The 25005-nt window shown below is 38.9% G+C and overlaps 1 protein-coding gene across 1 annotated transcript in view; it reads left to right on the forward strand.

The window, feature by feature from the left end:
* Positions 1-4192: 4192 nt before the first annotated feature.
* The window catches only part of KCNK2 (potassium two pore domain channel subfamily K member 2), a 206417-nt gene continuing 185604 nt past the window's right edge, over positions 4193-25005 (forward strand). Inside the window, exon 1 of the mRNA XM_043485940.1 lies at positions 4193-4524. Within this exon, the coding sequence (XP_043341875.1) occupies positions 4491-4524 (34 nt within the window). The 5' untranslated portion in view covers positions 4193-4490. The remainder of the gene's footprint in view (positions 4525-25005) is intronic.

Consider the following 25005-nt stretch of genomic DNA (forward strand, 5'->3'; position numbering starts at 1 on the left):
TGCCATTTCCTTCTCCAGGGGATCTTCCTGACCCGGGGATTGAACCTGCGTCTCCTGCATTGCAAGTGGATTCTTTACCACTGAGCCACCAGGGAAAGCCAAAAATATCTCTAGGAACCTCTTAACTATGTGTTTGATACTCTAGGAAGATCTAACAACTTTTACATTATTTATAGTCTGGTGGCAAATCACTTATAATTTGTTAATGTTAATATATATATTTGGAATGTCTGTTAGAGATTGCTCCATAGAAATGAAACCTCTATATCTGGAGTTTCACCTTTATGGCCTATGGGCAAATCATGCCTACTGATGTTTTTCAAAGTATTTTCAAAAGTAGGAAAAATCATTATAAAGTTTTAGTGTCTGTCCATACTAAGTGCTCAATCGTTCACAGCCGATATTGGCTGGAGGTAAGAGTAGCAAGTGTGCCCTTGACACGGGTGCTCTTCTGTTACCTCATTTTCATGACTATTCTATTGAATAAACTTCCCTGTCTCCTGTAGATGATTACATCTGTAACTGTGCTCCTCCTCAAAGAACCACCTTGAAGAATATTAACCTGGTGAGATTTCCCCCGAGTGTTCGTCTTTGTAACTGTTAGTGCTTGCTAGCTTGGTTCATCATGGTTAGCGGCTCCCTTTGTCTCTCACGCGTTCCTCATGCCATCTCCGGCCATCCCTCCAACTTCGTCTCTCTCACAGGTGCCGTTTTGGTGTGTTGCCTGTGCATTCTTAGGGCACTTTCCACCCACGTCAATTTGGGATTTGGCTTTCCTCCTCTCTCGGTGCTGAAAGCTGATTCTAATCTCACAGGTTGAGGCATCCCAACGTTGTGTGTGTGCTCAGTCACTCGGGCGTGTCCAACACTTTGCAGCCCTGTAGACTGCAGTCCGTGGGATTGTCCTGGCAAGAATACTGGAGTGGGTTGCCATTTCCTCCTGGAGTGGATCTTGCAGATCCAAGGATCGAACCCACATCTCCTGAGGTTCCTGCATGGGGAAGCAGAGCCTTTACTTCTGAGGCACCTAGAAAGCTGAAATTGTTGTGGATTCATCCAAGTGACTGACTATGACTGACTTCTTATTTTCCGTATGCCTGTGGTAGAGAGAGTGTATGAATGGCCCCAACTTTCCATGCATCTGTGTATCCACATCTTTTGGTACTGAATCTCTGCCGCTTCCAAAAACGCACATTGACTCTGGGCTCAGCAAGTTGACCCAAATAGAGGTGTTAAAGTACACTTCTACATTTATACTTCCTCTCTTGCTTTGATTGCCTTGAAAACATATTTAAGCTGGCCAGAGAGTTCCTGAGCTCACTTATTGAAGGGTTATGAAAAACGGGTACAAGTGAAGAAACAAGAGTTCAGTTTTCCCAGCTATTGAGTTATATGAGTCTATTCTGTATCAGCTTGCAGAGAGCTAACTTCCCAAACTAATAAAGATCACAGAGTCACCTACTTGACATGCAGCTATTGCCCAGATATGACCAGAATTATTATGCTGACCTGTAAAACAGCCAACAATAATGTATGTCTATTATTTTAAGCCATTGAGTTTTGGAGTAGGTGTGTTACATAGCAATGACTAACTGATACAGTGTCCCAGTTAGTGAGATGTTGGTTGTATTTACCATATAGTCTTCTCGTGGAAACAAACCTATAGGAAGACCTTGGGCAGTTATACATGTAACAGTATGCCAGGAAAATATTCTTACAATATTTTGAAGTTCTCAGAAGTAAAATAATTTAATTGAAGGGTTCTTTTGGGGTAGGTTGTTTTCATTTGGGAGAATGTGAACATGTCTCATCTAAAAATTGAACATGTTCTGGGGACATTGAAACCCAATGTTTGTGTTGCAAATGGCGTTCCAAACCCATTTCCACATAGGTAGGGGGATCATGGGCTGGCATACAGAAAATATTTCAAAACAAACCATTGCATTCACTGTTACTTTGAGGTCTCTATGCAGAAATGTTATTGAAAATAAATGCATCAGGGACGTCAGAAGGTTGGCAGTGCCTTGTAGATGTTTATCGGAGCCACACAAATTAGGAATCTGGGATGGAAATCTCCTAAGAATAACCATTCTCATGAAATTTCCAATCCCTCTTTTTTTTTTTTTTGGCAGAATTTAAAATTCCATGGAAATGGCTCATGTCGCAAGACTTCTGTGTGGTGCTGGCCAGCACCAGGCAGAAGGGTGACCCAGCAAAGGAAAACCATACCAGTGTGGCTGCATGTTTTCACGCCTTTGAAAAGGTTTGGGTTTGACTCAAACCAAGAAAGAGCATTTGAGGTTTTTATTTTGTGCCAACTCCTTCAAATACCATTCACCTGAATCATGGAACTTTGTGCATCAGGAGGAAACAAACCATCAACCTTCATTAACCACTTCCTTATCTCTCAATCCCACATTAACCAACCTTTCGTCATTCCCAACATGACTTTCACCCCAGTAGCTTTCACCTTCTCCATCCTTGGGTCACTTCATCAGCCTTCTCATTTGCAAATATATAAGGTCAGCAAACGTTTATGAGTTAGGGCTTTTTCATCCACTGGTCTAATTCTAAGATGCTAATTTAAAGAAATCTTAACTTCTAGGCTCTAAAACCATTTACAGCTCTGAATTACATGACATCTAGTAATATGGTCATGTTTGGATTTGAAATGCAGAAATTCTTTCCCACAAAGTTAAAACAGGATAAGGATAATCTGATTAGTTTATTTTTCAAGTTGCCAGTGACTGGGTCCTTCATCAGACTGTAGGATGAGATGGTACTAATGAAGCGAAGGTCAGGGGTTCAGGTCTCTGTCTGGTCCAATGAGCATTATTATTTTTCACCTCTCTTTCCATTCCCCTCTCTCTCAGCCAACTCTCCTACCAGTTAGTGCAACTGTGCAAAGAGGCGTCCAGAAAAGAGAGCACGGGGATTCAGTGAAAACTCACTCAATTCTGAATGAAGTCAGCTTATGTGCTCTTGCCACTTATGTATACACGTAAGTTTGTGCCTGGCGAGGGTTATTTTGCTATATGCAGGTATAAATATGTGTCTGTCCAATTTCTCTCACTCCCACATGATTTGAAAAGCGTGCATTGTTTTAGTCAGATGGAAAGATTAGGTTACCTGAATACTGGTATTTAATGTACATTATCACATTTATTATCATATCAAAACCAGATGTTTAAAATTTGGGCTAGAAATTCCATAACGCGGGTTGTATTACCCCAGGGTCACCCTACCGCCTTAAGCTCACTGCTCAGCTGTATTTTGTTATGGCTCTAATAGTGCAGTAATGTGTTTCCACAAGTCTTAGTCTGGTATTAGATGACATGTGGGCTAATTTTGGTGGGTTGAGCAGACTGGTAGGGGGTTATACAAACCAGAGCAATTTGCTTTCCCAACAATAAGAAAATATGTGAAGAATTATTGTTAATGGTCAAAGCACCCCCCTCTCTCTCTCTCTCAGTCTGGCTTTGGCTCTCTCTCTTGACCTCTCCTCTTCTCTCCTCTCTCTCACTCTGCCTTTCATTCCTTATCTTTGGTTTCTTTATTTAAAATTTGTTGTCATTTTTATTGTCTCCAAATGCCCCTCAAACTTACTCCAGAAACAGGAGCTGCCTCTAATCACTAACTTTCTTATCTCTGCAAAAGCTATTGGAAACCTTCCTCGTATTTGCCTGGCTTGCATTGCTTCTGTACTGATCAAATTCAAACAAGCAAGCTCAGAAAAGTGATAGCATTCTTGATTTAAGAAATTATAATCAGTACAATTTAGATAAGGTTTTTTTTTTTAAAAAAAAAGAAGAAATAAAAGCCCATGTGGAACCAAGCCAGCGATTCATCTGTTTGCATTAATAGGTTCCAGCTATGGTACTACAGGCACGGAAAGCCTGCTCGCCACTGCACTTAGCAAGCATATGAGCTTAAAAATAAACTTTGACAATGTAGATCTCTTTGTCCTTTCAGGAATGGAAAACATTATGTACTTCAAAGCATACTAAGCCTGATTTTAAAATATAGTTGGGATATTATTACTGTGGCAATTGGGAGTGTCTTTAGGCTGCACACAGTACACGATGCTTTGGGTGCAGTAGGACTTGAGCCACAAACTAATGCAAGTAAATGACTCTGGCAATTTGGATATGTTCATTCATAAGGAAGAAACTTCTGCCTTTTAAGTTCTCTGGGACAACTGTGATATAGTTCCTCCTTTCAATGAGGGAATTTCTTCCTGAACCAAACCACAAAAACAGTGTTTGAGTAGCACATTTTCACTTGCATACGGCAGCGTTTGTTCACTTTTGAGTGTTTCTGGACAGGAAATCGATCTACAGGGTAACATTCACACACAAAAAGGAAACAGTATGGGACGATGGCTTGTTAGTACAAGTGACTCTGTTTGGGAAATTACGGACAAGAAACCTTGGAGGAAGAACGGCTTTAAAGATCAAAAGCATGATGACTCCTGATGAAAACACCCCCAAATGATGAACCCACGAGCAAAAAGGAACTTCTACTGTAAGTATTTTTGTGATAATCAAGTATCTAAATATTTTCAAAATTTCTAGAGTATGTGGAGTTAGATTTCCAAGCAAGTACTTGATGTAAGGAGTCTTCATTATAGTCAAGTCTATAATTAAACTCAATGGGTGATTCCAACAGAGGATTAGTTACTGGAATTTTTTCCATGACCTTGCAACACAAATAAGTTGCAAGTTGACATGGGCATGTTTTATACAATAGGCACATAATAACAGGCTTTTAATGTGTGATATATTACTCTGGCAATGTAAAGTTGATCAATATTTGTATCTATAAATCCCCTCACATTTGGATTCTGGTTATTTAAATGATGTTACTTTGGTTTCATGTTATGTTTAATCCTGCAGTTGTGTTTTTTCATAGTTTGACACAGTATTTGTAATTTGCTTAGAGAGAATATTAGCTCTTTCCTTAGTGAATCTAATTTATATACAGTAGGGGGAAGAGGTGTGTTAGAATTTTGAAAATAGGGAAGAAGAGGTATGATAGTTTTAAACTTGAGAACTAAGGCATTTTAAAATATTTACATTTCCATAATATATTGGTAAGTAATTCTAAAAATCATTTAGATTTCTCTATATAAGACTTCTAACTCCATCTGAATATTGTTACAATCTTGAACATGTGAATCAAGCTCATAATAGCATAATGCTATGTAATTATTAAATATAGCTAAGTCCATAAGCTCTGTGCCTGGCACAGAGTACATACTTGATAGTTGTTGCATGTTGAGTATAGGCTGATGTTGGGTAATAGAACAAGTATCCTGATTGTACAGTAGTCATTTCATATCGGGATTTCACTTTACGAACTTACCCATGAATGTGTGATTAAATTGTTTAACAAAGAACTGTAGAATAATGGTGTTACATTGTTTTGCTGTTTTCAATAAGGAATTGCTTTAAAAATAAAATTTTGAATGGATTTCTATTCCTGGTTGTTTGTGTAACATTGTTTATCTGAAGGGGTAACATAATGCTTCTGGAGCAATTCAGTATATAAAATATCAGTTTAGTTCCAATTAGTATGTAATTTCCAGGAGCTAGTTTGTGGCACTGAGACTTGGAATTAGCAATTTTGGAGCCCCCTCTGCTGAGGATTGATGGGTAGGTCAGGACGTTGGCCAAATCCTCAAATGGGAAGATCATTTTTTAGGTATAAGGGACATGAAAATAAACTGAGAGGTGAGTAGATGAAGAGATTCTTGGAGTCAAGCCAAGTGTTTCTGGAGTGAAAGAAGAGAAGCAGAAAATATGGAGAAAGCCATAGAGTGAGAGAGTGCTGGAGAGGTAATGGAAATTCATTATAGATGTCATCTCTATCTCATATAATGCCAGATAACACTTTTCTAGTACCTCAATTTTTTCCTAGGTCATTTGCTATAGATATTTATCAAACTAACACATGTCCTTCTACTACCACAAGTAGGAAATAAGAATGCTATACACATGATTTTGTTGTGTCTTACTAGAAGTGATGGGAACCTTTGAGTAGGAGATGATGGAAGCTGTAACTAAGCAACAACTGTCATCAAGCTAAAAGATTTTTGAATAATCATATATAACATTTAGATAAGTGTAAATTATCCCAATAACTGTTTAGTCTCCTACTTTCTATGTATTTTACAAGTAATTTATCCAGGCATATCTATCAGGAATGTAACTATAATTAGAACAAGATATTCTATAGGAATCATTTAGAAGTTCTTTTAAGAATTAAAAGGTTGGCTGATACTGTCTGCATGAGCATTTTTTCACATTAAATTCACCCAGATTTATTAGGCAGGATTCTGAGACCTCAGTCAAGAAATGATACAACATTGGAGGAGTCTTAAGCCTTCATTTTTAAGGAACAGAAAGGGATCTGATTACAATCTGAAAGCCAATGTATGGTAGACTGATTTTGAGGATTATCTTCAAAAGGAAAATATAGGTATAGGATGTGTCCCCCCCCCTGCCCCCACCAGTACTGATCAGAATATAGTTATTGATAACAAATAATAATTTGAATTTTTATGGCATAGTATAATCTTTCCTAGTTAGTTGTTTGACATCAGAAACATCTATTGCTGAACTGTTTAAGATTTGCTGTATTAGGAGGAATAAACTCCTTGCCACTCCTACTACTGGTAGATGAGGAGGTTTAACGTGGAGGGAAAAGAAAATATTTTGAATCAGACAAATGTGCATTGGAATTCCAGATTTCTCATTTATAAACTGTGTGACCTTGAGCAAATTACTTAAACTCTAAATGTCTGGTTTCCCATGCAGAAATGGGGTTAATAATTCCCTTTTAGAATTATTGTAAATATTAAGTGAGATAATTTATGTCAACTGCTTGGCCTGGTAAGATGGTTAAACTACATGAGCTTTGGAGATCTTTCTAGTTTTCTCATTCTAGTAATTCTAGATATTTGCATGGTGATGCCAAGTCGCTTCAGTCGAGTTCCGACTCTGTAAAATCCTATGACCTGCAGCCTGCCAGGTTCCTCTGGTCTGTAGGATTCTCCAGGCAAGAATACTGAGTGGATTGCCATGCGCTCCTCCAGGGGATCTTCCCCACCCAAGGATGCAACCAGCCTCTCTTATATCTTCTGCATTGGCAGGCAGGATCTTTACCACTAGCGCCTCCTGGGACGCCTTAGATGTTTGAGTGAGTGAGTGAAGTCGCTCAGTCGTGTCCGACTCGTAGTGACCCCATGGACTGCAGCCTACCAGGCTCCTCCGTCCATGGGATTTTCCAGGCAAGAGTACTGGAGTGGGCTGCCATTTCCTTCTCCAGGGGATCTTCCCGACCCAGGGACCGAACCTGGGTCTCCCGCATTGTAGACAGACGCTTTACCGTCTGAGCCATCAGGGGAGTCCTTAGATGTTTAAAATAATGTAAATTCCTTGCTTGCGCTAAAATGCTATTTGAAGATGTGACTCAGTAGAATTATCTATTCTCCACCTAGTGGGTGCCTCATAAGAAAATTGTAAAGCAAAGCTATTACAAGTGTAGTAAAAGAATAAGGCAATCAGAATGTATGATTTGAAAGTAAAAAAGGGGTTTTGTGATGTTCTTGATGTGTTAAGTTCAGTCGCTCAGTCATGTCTGACTCTTCGCGACCCCATGGACTGCAGCACACCAGACTTTTCTGTCCATCATCAACTCCCAGAGTTTACTCAGACTTATGTCCATCAAGCTGGTAATGCCATCCAACCATCTCATCCTCTGTCGTCCCCTTCTCATCTGTCTTGATCTTTCCCAGCATCATGGTCTTTTCCATAGAGTCAGTTCTTTGCATCAGGTGGCCAAAGTATTGGGGTTTCAGCTCCAGCATCAGTCCTTCCAATGAATATTCAGGACTGATTTTGATGTGTTAGGTGGTCTAAATTAATCTGATTGACTATTCTGCAGTCTTCAATGACTAAGATACTGTAAACACCGGGTTGGCCTTGGCTAATGAATTTCCTCTTTCCTGTTTTTAACCACTTTAGGAAACCCACCGTAGCCAACAAGGTCATTCTCAGGGGAATCAGTTTTGGAGAGTTTAAGGACATAAAATGTTCATCTTCAAAATTTTTCCTATGACATCTTCCTATGGTGTCTACAAAAGTACAAGTTTTAAGGGGATGGTATATTTTGATGATTTAATTTATTGTGTCCATTTGTTACCAGCATAAGTGCAAAGCACTTGGCAGAACCGTCATTCTTATACTAGTGCTTAAACTAGCCTAAGCAATGTTTACACATCACAGATATGAAATAACAATCTAGCTGATAGATTTACTTTCTGGAAAGTTGCGAGTGTGCGTGGACATGCTCAGTTGTGTCTGACTGCAACCCAATGGACTGTAGCCCCCAGGTTCCTCTGTCCATGGGATTCTTCGGGCAAGAGTACTGGAGTGGGTTGTCATTACCTACTTCTGGGGATCTTCCTGGCCCAGGGATCGAACCCGCGTCTCTTAAGTCTCCTGCATTGGCAGGTGGATTCTTAACCAGCTGCACCATCTGAGAAGCCCATATAGAGAGTTACTATGTATTAAGGAGAGTGTCATTAGTAGCTATTAAAGAAAATATTATCTTGCATCTGTTTAGTGCCATTTTCTTTTAAAAATGTTTCTACATATATAACTTCATTTTTTCTCATCTTTGAAGTAGAGAGGGATGCTACATTTACTTTACTTACTGCACAATATGAATAATAGTTCAGAGATTAGGCAGAATTGTCTGAGGAGATTAAATATGAAATAAGATTTTTCACCTAGTATAATTTATCTAATGGTTTTATGACTATCTCTGATTTTTATCTAGATAATGAGACTCATCTGCTTATCTCATACCTTAGTAGGACCCTTAAACTTGAGCAGTAATTAAAATTTACCATGTTTGGTGCCTTCTATGGAGGCCCAACCAATCAGGCACACAAAAAGAGATACTGAAACTAGGTTCAACCCCAGTTAGGCATGCAGAAAATCTGTGCTGTTGGAGTTCTCTGGATCCTCTACTATCAGTATTATCCTAGACACTTCTAGAGAGTAAAGTTGTTGAGACTTGCTCTTTGTTTTACAAAGGAGTCAAGGCCACAGTCAATGCTCTTGGCCATCTTCTTTATCTAAAATGATATGGATCTGGGTAATTTTATATATCTTATAGTTTTTCATTTATATGCTATATAAACAAATAAGCATATATATATTTATGCATATATACAAAGGTCAAAGGTTGATAAACTACATCTTATAGGCATAGATACAGAGACTCTGGGTATGGTTATATGTGTTGATTTGTGTCTAATAATCAGAAGCCTTTCTTGGTGTGACTGAAGATTTTAGCCGGCAAGAACCACAGTGTACAGATACAAGAGAAAACCAGAAAACTATACAGCAGCAAGGTCCATATATCTTACACAAGTTATCCACTAGGTATTTTGAAATGAAATGCATTGATTTTTTTTCTTAACAGCAACCCCTTTTGTACAATATTGTGTTAGCTCAGTTCTTAATTTTCTTTTCATTTAAAAGCTTAACGTTGCCACATGTTCTGTATAATACTTCTGGTTGATGACATTTTATGAAAAATGTTGCCTTCAAGAGGAAACTTTGGAACCGAGGGCTTAGGCACATTTTGAATTGAATAGATTGAAGCTTCGAGAAAACCTTGATCTGCGTGAAAATGGCTCAGAGAGCAGCATCCTTATTACTCCTTTCTCCTGTGACGGAAACAGCCTCTCAGATTAGACTTGGTGCAGCAGAGCTAATGGAGGTGCAATTACAGGTCATTAGATAGCAAGATGCCAAAGTGTTTTGTTTCCATTATGCTGTTTTTGTTCTTTTGAAATCCAAGGTGACAGGTCAAGCTGAATTGAACAGTCATGTATAAAAGCAGACAGTAAACTTTTCACACCTTGACATTTTAAGAGTTCCGAGTAGTGCAATCCTGAAAAAGTTCTTGCTTTTCTTTCTTTATGCTTTGAAGTTTTTTTGTTGTTTTTTGTTTTTTGGAGAATGGTACAAGATTCGTTAGGTCCTCCCTTGTAGCTCAGATGGTAAAGAATCCGCTTGCAGTGCAGGAGACCTGGATCAATCCCTGGGTCAGAAAAATCCCCCGGGAAGGGAATGGCTACCCACTCCAGTATTCTTGCCTAGAGAATCCCATGGACAGAGGAGCCTGCTGGGCTATAGTTCATGGGGTCGCAGAGTCGGACATGATTGAGCGACTAACATTTCACTTCATGGGATTCTCACCTGTCCATTTAAGATAGTCTGCTCACAAAAAACAAGATTTTTATATTGTTTATATGTCTTAGATTACTAAACAATGTACATAATATAAAATTAACTGATATTTCTGTGCATATATCTGTGAGTTCTGACAAATATATAGAGTCTTGTAACCATCACCACAATCAAGATAAAGAACAGCTCCTTCATTGCCAAAATATTCCCTCATGCTGCCAGTTTGTAGTAAAAACCTCCCCATCCCCAACTCCTGGGGACACTTTTCCGTTTTAGTCTCTATAGTTTTGCCGTTTCCAGAAAGTCATACAAGTGAAATAATACAGTTTGCAACCTTTTGAGTCTGGTTTTCCCCTTTTCCAGAAAATCATATAAGTGAAATAATACAGTTTGCAACCTTTTGAGTCTGGTTTTCCCCTTTTCCAGAAAATCATATAAGTGAAATAATACAGTTTGCAACCTTTTGAGTCTGGTATCTTTCACTTAGCAGAATGCAATCGTGATTCATCTGTGTCTGTCAATAGTTTGTTTCTTCTTACTGCCTAGCAGTATTTTATTGTGCCAGAGTTTGTTGATTTATTCACCAATGTAGAACCCTCAGACTATTTCTAGTTTTTGATGATTATAAACAATGCTGTTGTAAACATGATGCACTGTCAACACAGGGTTTTGTGTGAATGTGTTTTCATTTTTCTAGGGTAAATGAATTCCTAAGAATGAGGTTGCAGCTAATATGGTAAGTGTGCATCTAAGTTTATAAGAAACTGCCAAACTGTTTTCCAAACCGACTTTACCAATTTTCATTCCCACCAACAAAATGTAAGAGTTCTGGTTTCTCTGCCTCCTCGTCAGCGCTTGGCATCACTGGTCAGTTTTATTGTCTGTTTTGTTCTTTTTATTTCTTATCCTCTCTATCGAGCTTACCACCCCAAAATTGTGCCCTGTTCACAAATGGTTTTATTCGTCTCAAAAAGAAGAAAAAGAAGCGTGTGATGGCATCTCACTACGACTTTAAGATGGTGAGCAGTTTTTCACATGCTGATTTGTGACCTAAATATCTTTTTTGGTGAAATGTTTGTTCAAACCTCTTGTCCATTTTTTACTAGATAATTGTTTTCTGGTGATGAAAGTAAAATCCAATGAGGCAAAGAACAGTATTGTGTAGGAACCTGGAATGCAGGGCCATGAATCAGAGAAAACTGGATGCGGTAAAGCAGGAGATGGTAAGAATAAACGTCAACATCCTAGGAATCAGTGAACTAAAGTAGACGGGAATGGGCGAATTGAATTCAGATGACCATTATATCTACTACCGTGGACGAGAATCCCATAGGAGAAATGGAGTAGCCCTCATAATCAACAAAAGAGTCCAAAATACAGTACTTGGGCGCAACCTCAAAAATGACACAATGATCTCGGTTCATTTCCAAGGCAAGCTATTCAGCATCACAGTATGTTGACTCCAAGTCTATGCTTCTATTGCCCATGCTGAAGAAGCTGAAACTGATCAGTTCTATGAAGACCTAGGAGACTTCCTAGAACTAACACCTAAAAAAGATTTTCTATTCATCGTCAGGGACTGGAATGCAAAAGTAGGAAGTCCTGATATACCTGGAGTAGCAGGCAAGTTTGGCTTTGGAGAGCTAAATGAAGCAGGGCAAAGGCTAACTGAATCCTGCCAAGAGAATGCACTAGTCATATAGCAAATACCATTTCTCAACAACACAAGAGACAACTTTACATATGGACGTCACCAAGTGGTCAATACCGAAATCAAATTGTTTACATTCTTTGTAGCCAAAGATGGAGAAGCTGTATATAGTCGGCAAAAACAAGACCTGGAGATGACTGTGGCTCAGATCATCAGCTTTTCATAGCAAAATTCAGGCTTAAACTAAAGAAAATCAGGAAAAACAATATGCCAGCCAGGTATGATTTAAGTCAAATCCTGTATGAATTCGCAGTAGAGGTAAAAAATAGATTTAAGGGACTAGATCTAGTTAACAGTGTGCCTGAAGAACTGTAGACAGAGGTCCATAATATTGTACAGGAGGTGGTGAGCAAAACCACCCCAAAGAAAAATAAAAGCAAGAAGGCAAAGTGGTTATCTGAGGAGTCTTTACAAATAGCAGACTAATGAAGAGAAGCGAAAAGCAAAGGAGAGAGGGAAAGGTACATCCAATTAAATGCAGAGTTCCAAGAAATAGCTAGAAGAGACAAGAAGGCCATCTTCAACAATGCTTAATAATAGAAGAAAACAGCAAAAGGGGAAAGACTAGAGCTCTCATCAGGAAAACTGGAAATATCAAGGGAGCATTCCACCCGAAGATGGGCACAGTAAAGGATAAAAATGGTAGAGACCTAGTAGACACTGCAGAGATCAAGAAGAGATGGTAAGAATACATGGGGGAACTGTATTAAAAAGATCTTAGTGAACTGGATTATTATGATGGTGTGGTTAGTTACCCAGATCCAGACATTCTGGAGTGCAAAGTTAAGTTGGCCTTAAAAGGCACTGTTGTTAATAAAGCTAGTGGATGCAATGAAATTCCAGCAGAACTTTTCACATTTCTAGTGGATTATCCCATCAAAGTTTTGCACTCATTATGTCAGGAAATCTGGAAGACCCAGCAGTGGCCACAGGACTGGAAAAGGTCAATCCTCATCCCAATTCCCAAGAAGGGTAGTATCAAAGAATGTGCTAACCGTCGGACAATTGTACTCACCTCCTGTGCTAGTAAGGTCATGCTTGAAATCTTGTGTGCTAGGCTTCAGCATTATGTGAACCAAGAACTTCCATTTTTCCAAACTGGGTTTAGAAAAGGAAGAGGAACTAGAGATCAAATTGCCAGCATTCGTTGGATTATAGAGAAAGCAAAGGAATTTCAGAAAAACATCTCTCTCTGTTTCATCGACTACATTAAAGCCTTTGACTGTGTGGATAACGACAAACTGTGGAAAGCTCTTAGAGAGATGGGAATACCAGACCACCTTACCTGTCTCCTGAGAAACCAGTATGTGGGCCAAGAAGCAACAGTTAGAACCCGGTATGGAACAATTGATTGGTTCAAGATTGAGAAAGGAGGATGATAGGGCCATCTGCTGTCACCCTGTTTGTTTAACCTATGTGCTGAGCACATCCTGACATTCTGGGCTGAATAAGTTACTAGCTGGAATCAAGATAGGCAGGAGAAACATCAACACCCTCAGATATGTGAATGATACCACTCTAATGGCAGAAAGTGAAGAGGAATTAAAGAGCCTCTTGATGAGGGTGAAGGAGAAGAGTGAAAGAGCTGGCTTAAGACTCAATATTAAAAAAAAAACTAAAATCATGGCATCCAGACCCATTACTGCATGGCATATAGAAGGGGAAAAGGTGGAAATAGTGACAGATTTTATACTGTTCATGGGAATGGCCACCTGATATGAGGAACTGATTCTCTAGAAAAGATTCTGGTGCTGGGAAAGATTGAAGGCAGGAGAAGAGGATGACAGAAGATGAGATGGTTGGATGGCATCACTGACTCGATGGACATGAATTTGAGCAAGCTCTGGGAGCTGGTGATGGACAGGGAAGCCTGGCATGCTGCAGTCCATGGGGTCACAAAGAGTCAGACACGACTAAGCGACTGAATTGAACCAAGTGACAGATTTCCTCTTCTTGGGCTCCCAAATCACTGCAGACGGGGACAGCAGTGATGAAATCAGAAGACAATTGCTTCTTGGCAGGAAAGTGATGACAAATCTAGACAGTGTGTTGAAAAGCAGAGATGTTACCCTGCCAACAAAGGTCTGCATAGTCAAGGCTATGATCTTCCCAGTGGTCATGTACAGTTGTGAGTTGAACAGTAAAGAGGGCAGAAGGCCAAAGAATTGATGCCTTTGAACTGTGGTGCTGGAGAAGACTGAAAGTCCCTTGGACAGCAAGGACATCAAACCAGTCTATCATAAGAGATATTAACCCTGAATATTCACTGGAAGGACTGATGCTGAACCTGAAGCTCCAGAATTTTGGTCATCGAATGTGAATAGATGACTCATTGGAAAAGTCCCTGATGCTGGGAAAGATTGAGGGCAGAAGGAGAAGAGGGTGTCAGAGGATAACATGGCTGGATGGCATCACCGATGCAATGAACATGAATTTGGGCAAACTCTGGGAGGTGGTGAGGGGCAGGGAGGACTGCAGTGCTGCAGTTCATGGGGTCACAAAGACTCAGACATGACTGGGTGACTGAACAACATTTGTTTTCTTATTGTTACTTTGAGAGTTCTTTAAATTATGGTATAAATCCTTTGTTGGATTCGTGATTTGAAGATATTGTCTGTAGTTTATTTTTTACTTTCTTAACCATCTTTTATAGAGAAGGTGATTTTAGTTATGATGCAATATAATCAGTCTATTATTTTCTTATAGATCAAGTTGCTAATGTTATTCATAAGAATTCTTCGCAACCCAAACTCATGAACATTCTCTCCTGTGTTTTATCAAAAGATTTATAATTTTATGAATTATAAATTATAGACCCATGATCCACTATAAACTAATTATTTAAATAGGATATGAAGTGTGGGTTGAGGCATATAATTTTGCATATGAATTTCCAATTGTTTTGGGCTTCCCAGGTAGCACTAATGGTAAAAAACCCACCTGCCAATGCAGGAAATATAAAAGACATGGGCTTGATCCCTGGGTCTGAAAGATCTCCTGGAGGAGGGCATGGCAACCCACTCCACTATTCTTGCCTGAAGTATCCCATGGACAGAAAAGCCTGGTGGGTTATAAAATCGCATAAGACTCTGATACAACTGAAGTGACTTAGCACACACACATCCAATTGTTTCAGCACCATTTGTGAAAAAGACTTACCTTTTATCCGCAGAATTGCCTTTGCACTTTTATTAAAATTCAATTGACTATATTTTTGTAGGTCTTTTTCTGGACTTTCCATTTTGCCCCATTATTTTATGTGTGTAAACTTTCACTAAAACCATACTGTCCTAAGTAGATTCTTTACTGTCTGAACCACCAGGGAAGCCCTAAGTATTGATATGATAAAATGAGCTTTTTTATCCTTATTCCACTATTATCAACAACTGATCATAGTATAGTTTTCTCCAATAAAACTTAGACTCCAAGCAATTTTGATAATAAAAAAGAAGCAAACACAAATATAGAGAATAAAGAAGAAACAAACACAATGGGAAGAGAGAAGGGGGGAAGAGCAATATAGGGGTAGGAGAGTAAGAGGTGCAAACTGTTAGGTATAAAATAAGCTACAAGGATACACTGTACAGAACAGGAAATAGCACATATTTTATAGTCACTCTAAGTGGAGTATAACTTCTAAAAATTCCTAATCACTATGTTATATACCTATAACATATAATATAGCACATCAACTGTACTTCAATTTCAAGAAAAAGGAAATAAATTAGGAGGCCCTTTTCTGTTTGATAGAGTAATATCATCTTACTTTTAAAATCTTATGAACAGATAAAACTACCTACTTGTACAATGTGTTTTTTACCTTTTCTGAAGCAAAAAAACAGACTTGAAAAGATAGGTTGCAATTAGAGATGTTGTGTTGCATATTAAGTTCACACACACAAAAAACACCTACCTCTATGTGAAAAGGGTCTCTTTCTCCCATTAAGAAGCAGCCATGAGCAGTGCTCAAATATGTCCAGTATGATAGCATCTGGCTTCCCTGGTGGACCAGTGGTAAAGAATCCGCCTGAAATTCAGGAGACACAGGTTTGATCCCTGGGTTGGAAAGATCCCTTGAAGAAGGAAATGGCAACCCACTGCAGTATTCTTGCCTGGCAAATCCCATAGATAGAGGAGCCCGGCAGGCTACAGTCTATGGAGTCTCAAGAGTTGGACAAGACATAGTGACTAAACAACAGCAGTGATAGTGTCTGTTGTAAGTGGCTCGTGTCTGTTAGTTGCATACCTGTTTTCATTGGTCAATGCTGATGCATTCTTTTTTTTTTTGGCTGCACATCTTGGCAAGTGGGATCTTAGTTCCCCGATCAGGTATCAACCCTGCTCCCCCTGAACTGGAATAATGGAGTCTCAGTCACTGGACTGCCAGGGAAGCCCTCTGATGCATTAATGTTTGTTAAATATTAAAAACTCACTCTGCTCATGAATATTAACATAATATTTAAAATTTTCCTTTGGAACATATTTCATTTAATTCATCTCCTATATGGTTGGAATTAGAGATTGAGCATTGGCAACATTCGGACACACCACCCACAATCCTTTTAGGGGGCAAGGAAGGAAGACTGTCAGAGGGACTTATTTATTTATTTTTTAATTTAATTTAATTTATTTTTTAATTGGAGGCTAACTACTTTACAATATTGTGGTGGTTTTTGCCGTACATTGACATGAATCAGCCACAGGTGTACATGTGTCCCCCATCCTGAACCCCCCTCCCACCTCCCTCCCCATCCCATCCCTCAGGGTCATCCCAGTGCACCAGCCCTGAGCACCCTGTCTCCTGCATCGAACCTGGACTGGCGAGCTATTTCACATATGGTAATACACTTTTCAATGCTTTTCAGAGAGACTTATTTTAAAGATGCTTAAGGTCATCTCTTTTTGCATTGTCGGTTTTTCAGAACGCTTGGTTGTGTTCCTTGGAGAATGCTCCAGCTGGTTTGCCTCTGTTATGCTTTTCTCCCTTTCTTTGATGTGATATTGTTGTTTTGCTTTTTAAAAAGAAAAAAAAAATGTTAAGAGGATTTAGTTCATGACTCATCATAGATCACTTGGTCAAAGTTCATAGTATTAACTGTCTTTCCTCCCTTATTGAATGGGCGTGCATCTTTCATCATTTGTGGCAATCCTTTGGTAGCTCATTAGCTGTCCTTCAGAAGTGTGATGCTTTGGATATTTTCAGTGGGGCCTTCTTTGAGGATAGTTTTATGCTGTGAACTCCATTAAAACTGTTTGGGACCAATTTATTGGGTAAGTGTATCAAGCTTGGAAATATTATTAATAGTCAAAGATAAAGTCTGATTATAAAGACTTTTAGACTACCTTTCTTGAATGTCTATCTTTCTTGAGTGACAGCACCTATTTTCTTGTGGGGCTTGTATACCATCTCAGAAGCCAACTTCAAAAGAGGGATTCCAAGAATATTTTCAGCATCAATACTTTAGATGTCAATGGTTTTCCAGTGTGATTGTTTCGAGATGGTAATTATTTGAATGTGGGAATTCTAGAAAGTTCCCTTTATACTTTATTCTTTGTTCCCATCATATGGGTACGTGAGTGCTAACTCACTTCAGTCATGTCAGACTCTTTGTGACCCCATGGACTGTAGCCTGCCAGGTTCCTCTGTCCATGGGAGTTCTCCAGGCATGAATACTGGAGTGGGTTGCCATGCCCTTCTCCAGGGGGTCTTCCAAAACCAGGGATCGAACTCCCGTCTCTTATGTCTCCTGGATTAGCAGTGGGGTTCTTTACCACGAGTACTGTCTGCGAAGCCCTCCGATCACATATACTCAGACAAATAATTAGGATTAAAAAACCTTTAACTAAAATGTCATACATAGGTTATCACCTCTTAATTTCATTTATAAGACTCCTGGTCTGCCTAACTCTAATAATCAAATCCATTTCAATAGTGAAGAGAAGATTTAGTCATTTCAACAGCTTCAAATGATCTAATTTTAAAAAATCACAGAGTGTATGTTTTCATTGATAGATGATAGCTGGGTATTGGATATTAACAACATTTTTAAAACTTTATGGTAATTGTCATCTTTGTTTGGACAGTGAGAAAATTATGCTTGAGGTAGTCATGTGAAGTGCTTATGATTTTCAACCTATAAATTTGCATGTTTAAGAAATATGATTTGATTTTCCTTTAAAGTGAACTTAACTTTTAGTTTACATTCCCTGTTTTATTTGAGAGAAATTTAATCTTGGGTTAATTTGGAGTTTCTCCCGTTGTTTCAGGGTCTTTTCAGTCAATTCAGGATCTTCTCAAATCCTGAATTTGGCAGATTTCAGCAGTCTAAGTCCTTGGCATGGATATCTTGTCATCTCTCTTGGTAGCACTGGCAAGATTGTGCCATATCTGATTATTGAGTCCTCAAAAGTTGTATCCTCCTTGTCCTAAACATCAGAACTCATCAAATCTGCTTTGGCAATTTCTCAGCCCATCTCAGGAGACACGGGAAATGTGTAGCCATTCCCTTGTGCCATTCTGGGTCCACGGGGCTCTCTGATGCCATGTTCATCCTTTTCTGGAAACCTTAACGCAGCCTTTGCTACTCAAATGCTGCCATGCCAAGCATGGCATAATGTATTTTAAAGAAATGTGCTGCTTACTGGAATCTGTGAAGTGAGTTTCAGGTTGCAGGCTCCTGTGGGATTCCCCAAATCCATCTGAGGAGGTGGATTCTCCCCGTGGCTGACTTGGTCTAGTGTTGGGGGAGGGTACAGGGCCCCTTCCCAAGGATTCAAGAGCATCTAATCTCACTTTCTCTCTCTGCTATTTGTCTCCTTTTCCCAGCCCAGATTATCTTTACGTTCTCTGAAATAGAAAAGAATAAACCTTGAATTTCATACATCATGATTTCCCCACCTTTAATGTTTTTTTTTAAACTTTTTATTTTGTATTGGAGTATACAGTCAATTAACAAGCAAAGTTGTGATAGTTTTAGGTCCATCCACCTTTAATGTTTATATAAAGACTTTGCCTTCTGAAACACAGAAGTCAGTGATTTTCTTTGTTCTTTCCATCCTAGAGGCTGTAAATTTAGAACTGATTTCATCAACAGGAGTAGAATTTCATCAGTAAAAAGAAATGACTAGGAATGAAGAGAGACCATCCAGTTATATAATATCCAAGTAGGAAGAGTATGGTTGTGTATGCCTGGCATTCCTCAGCTTACAGAGTTTTAAACTGAAGGAAGTGGCCCTAAAATGTGGGGCTTCCACTTTAATGGAGCTATGGCTACTGTGAAACAACTGTGGAAACCCCTTTCAACTGACCCATCTTGTCTTTTAGAAACTTTCTCTAAGGCTTCGTTTGCTTTTTGTTGTTGCATTTTTTCCCCCGTACAGTTAAATTAGGAAAGAAATCTCTTCTTGGAAATACACAGGCTCTTTGGGCTCTAGCCAACTCTATTACAAAGACATCTTTCTGTGTACCTCTATTTAACAAAGAGAATTCCTGCTGTATTATCCAGCTGTGCATAACTGAACGTGTCAGTTCAGTGACTCTTTAATGAATCTCTTTTTAGCGTCTGCCCTCTGGCCATAAGTATGTCACTTCAATATTATTTTATGGTTTGAATTGAGTTACATGGAAACATTTTGAGAATGGAAAGACATGACAGTATTTTACTGTAAATAACTGCACAACAGTCATAGTCAAGTGGGCTGGTTAGTGAACCTGGGCATGTTGCAGGCAGATTTAGCATCTAAGGATATGTATCCCAGCTAAAGTCCATCCATCAGCAGGTGCCTTTCAGTGAGCACCAAATTCCTAAATTGGTTTTGACACTGGTGTTGACTAATGATGGGAGGGGTGCAAAACAATTATACATCTAAAGAAAATAATTTTTAGTTTACCAGACACTCTTTTCCAGGTGAGAAAATTTGGATGAGAGAAGCTCAAAGCTCGGTTAATCTACTGTAGCGATTATGCTTGACTTCAGATAGCCGACCCTAAATTTTACACTATGCGCTGTTTTGTTTTGTCTCCGACCACCACACCCTGCTGCTTTTGATGTCTTGTCATTAGGACACAGAAGAGAAGGGCCAAATCTGCATACCCAGCGCTGAGGATCCCCGCCCGCCTCCCACTAGTGCAAGTACAACTACCATGGGCAGCAGCGGCTGCCAAGACGCAGGCAGGAGAAGGGGCCTGTGCCCCCTTTGAGGATGGGGACATTTATTTTGATTCTGACAAAGTAGGGGTGGCATGAGGTTCCTGAGGCAGGTGTCGGGACCTGATGGGGTGAATGCTTCTGCCAGGCGCAGCCCTGCCCTGACACCGTATGGACTCATAAGCCACAAGGACTAAGACAATGTCTGATGGGGCCCGTATTTGTTGAGGACTTCCAGGCTGGGGCCACGTCAGGTGTCCACACAGCATCCGTGTCATCTGCTCATGGTGTTTGGTTCAGTGGTAAGGGGCTCAGTCTTGCAGGTCCCCCGCCCAGAGAATGTGCTGGCGTCTGGCACTGTGTAGACCTGTGCACTCCTCTAGGTTTAGCAACACTGCGCGCATGTGTGCTAAGTCACCTCAGTCATGTCTGACTCTTTGCCACCCAATGGACTGTAGCCCGCCAGGCTCCTCGGTCCATGGGATTCTCCAGGCAAGAATACTGGAGTGGGTTGCCATGCCCTCCTCCAGGGGAATCTTCCTGACCCAGGGATCAAACCCGTGTCCCTGCATCTCCTGCATTGCAAGTGGATTTTTTACCTCTGAGCCAGGAGGGAAGCCCCTTATCAACCTTGCTTTCATGAAAAAAATGCTTGTGCTGGCCCAGGTTCCTGCAGCAATGTAGGTTTTGAAGATGACTTGCAGTTTTCTTCTGAATTTTTTCTCACACTATTCTATGATTTCTCAAAATCTTACCTATGCACTAAATATCACCTCCTTCATAAAGCTTTTCATGTCTGAAATTCCCACTGAACAAATGTTACTTAAATGTTAAAGAGCTCTAAGTGAGAAAGGGGAAAAAAAAACCCTTAATGATTCATGAATTGTTTTTGCTGTGTAGGAGACTATCTGACTGCTTATTAGACATGTATTAGTGATACCAAAGTCTTCATCATCATCCCCACCTACAAGAGCTAATAAATTAATAGCCCACAACCTAGCAGACTTCTGCAACTTTTTTCTTGCTCAGACAAGCATACGTATCTCTAGGAGTTTATCTTTTTACTGAAATAAAATTATATTATACACATGACATTGCAATTGTGTATTTAGCTTAACAATAAGCCCTGGACATAAACTGTTTACATGGCAACATGTCTAGTGGCCAAGGCTTCAGGGTCACACTGCCGAAGTTCAAATACAAGCCCTGGAGCTAAATATTGTGTAACTTTGGGAAAGTTATTTAACCTCTTAGTTTTCTCATTTGTTAAATGAGCAGTAATAAATCATTTGAACCTCCTGGGGTGGTTGTGATGGTTAAGTAAGTCAGTACGTATAGAGCGCTTACAAGGGCACACTCAATGACTGTGGGTGTTACACATTGCCTGCGTGGGTCAGAAAATATGTATATACACACAACTTTAATTTTACGTACATGAGATTATCAAAATGTTTTCATTTCAGTATATTTCCTTTTTGTGTCTCCTTTTAGTCTATTTCTTTTTCTTCCCATATTTGCCTCTTTTGCTCCTACCACTTGATGTAATATCAACATCAGCAAGTATAAACCCTCTTAACAGGACTTTCCTGTGGTCCAGTGGCTGAGAATCTGTCTTGCAATGCAAGGAACATCAGTTCAATCCCTGGTTAGAGAAGAAAGATCCCACATGGTGCAGATCCACTAAGCTCTCTAGCTGCAACTACTGAGTCTGTGCACTACAAGAGAGTCTGCACGCCAAAACAAAAGACCCCGCTTGATGCAATGAAGATCCTGCATGCTGCAACTAAGACCCAGCCAAATAAATAAATTAAAAAAAAAAAAACCCTTAACTACGGTCACCGTACATGAATTTTCTATAAATTCCCTGATGATTATTGAACCAGATCTCACATGTATACTTATACATATAATATGTGCACACATCTATGTGCACATAGATGCTCATGTGTGTATGTTTGTGTCATTGTTTGCCCTGCAAAAGTGAAACCATATTATATACACTTTTTTGGCATCTTATTTTTCTCATGCATTGATTGCTTTTGGGAACCCCTGAAGGTTAGCATATATGAACAGTAATATTGTGCCTTGTGGATTACCTGAATTTTCTGAATTATCTGAATAACATTGTATTCTATGGATTACCATAGTTTCTCTCTTTGTGTACACATTTATTGCCACTATCAAGATTACTGTAATAAACATTTGGGCTCACATATCTTTCATTACTGGTGATTGTATTGTAATGGGATATATACCTAGGAGATAGATTGCCATGTCAAAAGGTTTGTGCTTTTAATTTTAATAAATGCTGCCATACTGCTTTCTAAAGCAGCTGTACCCATTTGCATTTCCACTAGCAATGCAGAAAAGACTCTTTTCCACATATCCCATGGACAATGTTACCATTATTTAAAATTTTTGCCCGTCTGCTAGGCATAAAGTAATGGTTTATTGTTAACTCTGTTTCAATTTCCCAATTAGTGAATTTCAAAATATATTTATAAGTATTTATTGACCATTTGGATTTGCTCATCTATGAATTGCCTATTTATATTTGTTGCTTATTTTCCTCTTAGGCTGTTGCCTGTTTCTTTTCAATTTTTAAAGCTCCCTTTATGTAATTATAGCTTTTAAACCCTATCTGTCATCTACACTGCAAACATGTTTTCTAAGTCTGTTTACTGTCTTTATTAAGTGTCTTCTGCCATACCACAGTTCTTTATTAACTTTTATATATTCCCTAGAAGTCCTGATAAAATATTTAAATAATATTTAACACTTTAAAATAATCTACCTTTTTAAGTTCTAATGAGATGGATGAAACTGGAGCCCATTATATAGAGTGAAGTAAGCCAGAAAGATAAAGACCGTTATAGTATACTAACACATATATATGGAATTTAGAAAGATGGTAACGATAACCCTATATGCAAAACAGAAAAAGAGACACAGATGTTCAGAACAGACTTTTGGACTCTGTGGGAGAAGGCGAGAGTGGGATGTTTAGAGAGAACAGCATCGAAACGTGTATATTATCAAGGGTGAAACAGATCACCAGCCCAGGTTGGATGCATGAGACAAGTGCTCGGGGCTGGTACACTGGGAAGACCCAGAGGAATGGGATGGGGAGGGAGGCGGGAGGGGGAATCGGGATGGGGAACACATGTAAATCCATGGCTGATTCATGTCAATGTATGGCAAAAACCACTACAATATTGTCAAGTAATTAGCCTCCAACTAATAAAAATAAATGGAAAAAAATAAAAAAATAAAATAATCTACCTTTTTAATATATGACATGAACTAGGATTATTACTTTAATACTTTCAGGATGGATACCCAGTTTGGGGAGAAATGTTGTTAAATACAGATTTTTTTTTCTCTTGAATCTCTCTTCTACTTTCTCTTGTTTTTTTTTTTTTATATCATTGTCATTCTAATTCTCAGAAACTATACTGAGCTGAGTTATTTTAGTTCTTCTTTAATAGCAGAGACATTTAAGCTATGCATTTTCCTTTGGATAAAATTTTCACTCCTATAGGTTTTTGCATTTTTCAAAATTGTGGTTTATTACATTTGGTGAAGTGCATAGATTGTAAGTGTACAGTTCACAGAGTTTTGACAGATGCATACAGCGTGTGACTATTGAGATATTCAGTCGGCTTCTGAGCAAGACGGTTTTGAACTGTTCAGGTCCACTTACACACATGTGTTTTTCAATAAGCATACAGCAAGCCCTCCCTATCTGTGCTTGTGGCATCCAGGGATACAGAGACTGAGTATGTTACCTGAGCATCTGTGGATTTTGCATGATTTTAGAGCATTTCCATTAACCTAGAAAGCTCACTCATGTCCTTTTCTGGTAAATTCCTTACAACACCTAGGCAACCCGTGCTCTGATTTCTGTCACTATAAACTAATCTTCCTGTTGTGGGACTTCACATCAACTGAATAATTCAATGATTCTTTTTAAATTCTGATTTATTCCATTTAGAATAATATTTCAAATTCATTAATATTTTTACATATGCCATTATTCAATACTTTTCATTGCTTAGTAGCAATTAATTGTATGGATATAGCATAATCTGTTTATACTCCACTGCTGATGGATATTTGTGTTTCCATCTACTTTACTAGTGTGAAAAAAGCTGCTATGAATATCGTATATTTATTTTTCTGTTCTTTTTAATTATTTCTCTTGATTAAATACTAATTAACTTTATAAGTAACTTCCCTTTTCTGAAGGGGCTTTTATCATTTTACATCATCACCATAGTGTATAAAAGTTCTGGTTATTTCACATGCTTTCAATACTTTCTGCTGTCAGTTTCTGTAATTCGAGCCTTTCTAGTATTTGTGAAATGATATCTCAGTGTGGTTTTAATTTGCAGTTCCTTGCAAACTAATAATGTTAAAAAAATTAAGTACTTCTCATTTGCTTCATTCTGTCTCTTCTTTTGTGAAGTAGCTGTTGGAATCTTCAGCCAATCTGGGGGGAGTTGTTTGTGTTTTTTAAGTTTTAATTTAAAGAATAGCAAGGAGAGATAAGAAAAGCCTTCCTCAGCGATCAATGCAAAGAAATAGACAAAAACAATAGAATGGGAAAGACTAGAGATCTCTTTAAGAAAATCAGAGATACCAAGGGAACATTTCATGCAAAGATGGGCACAATAAAGGACAGAAATGGTATGGACCTAACCGAAGCAGAAGATATTAAGAAGAGGTGGCAGGAATCCACAGAAGAACTATACAAAAAAGATCTTCAAGACCAAGATAACCACAATGGTGTGATCACTCACCTAGAACCAGACATCCTGGAATGCGAAGTCAAGTGGGCCTTAGCAATTATCACTACCAACAAAACTAGTGGAGGTGA

The sequence above is a fragment of the Cervus canadensis genome, chromosome 13 (assembly GCF_019320065.1).
Source record: "Cervus canadensis isolate Bull #8, Minnesota chromosome 13, ASM1932006v1, whole genome shotgun sequence".
NCBI lineage: Eukaryota > Metazoa > Chordata > Mammalia > Artiodactyla > Cervidae > Cervus > Cervus canadensis.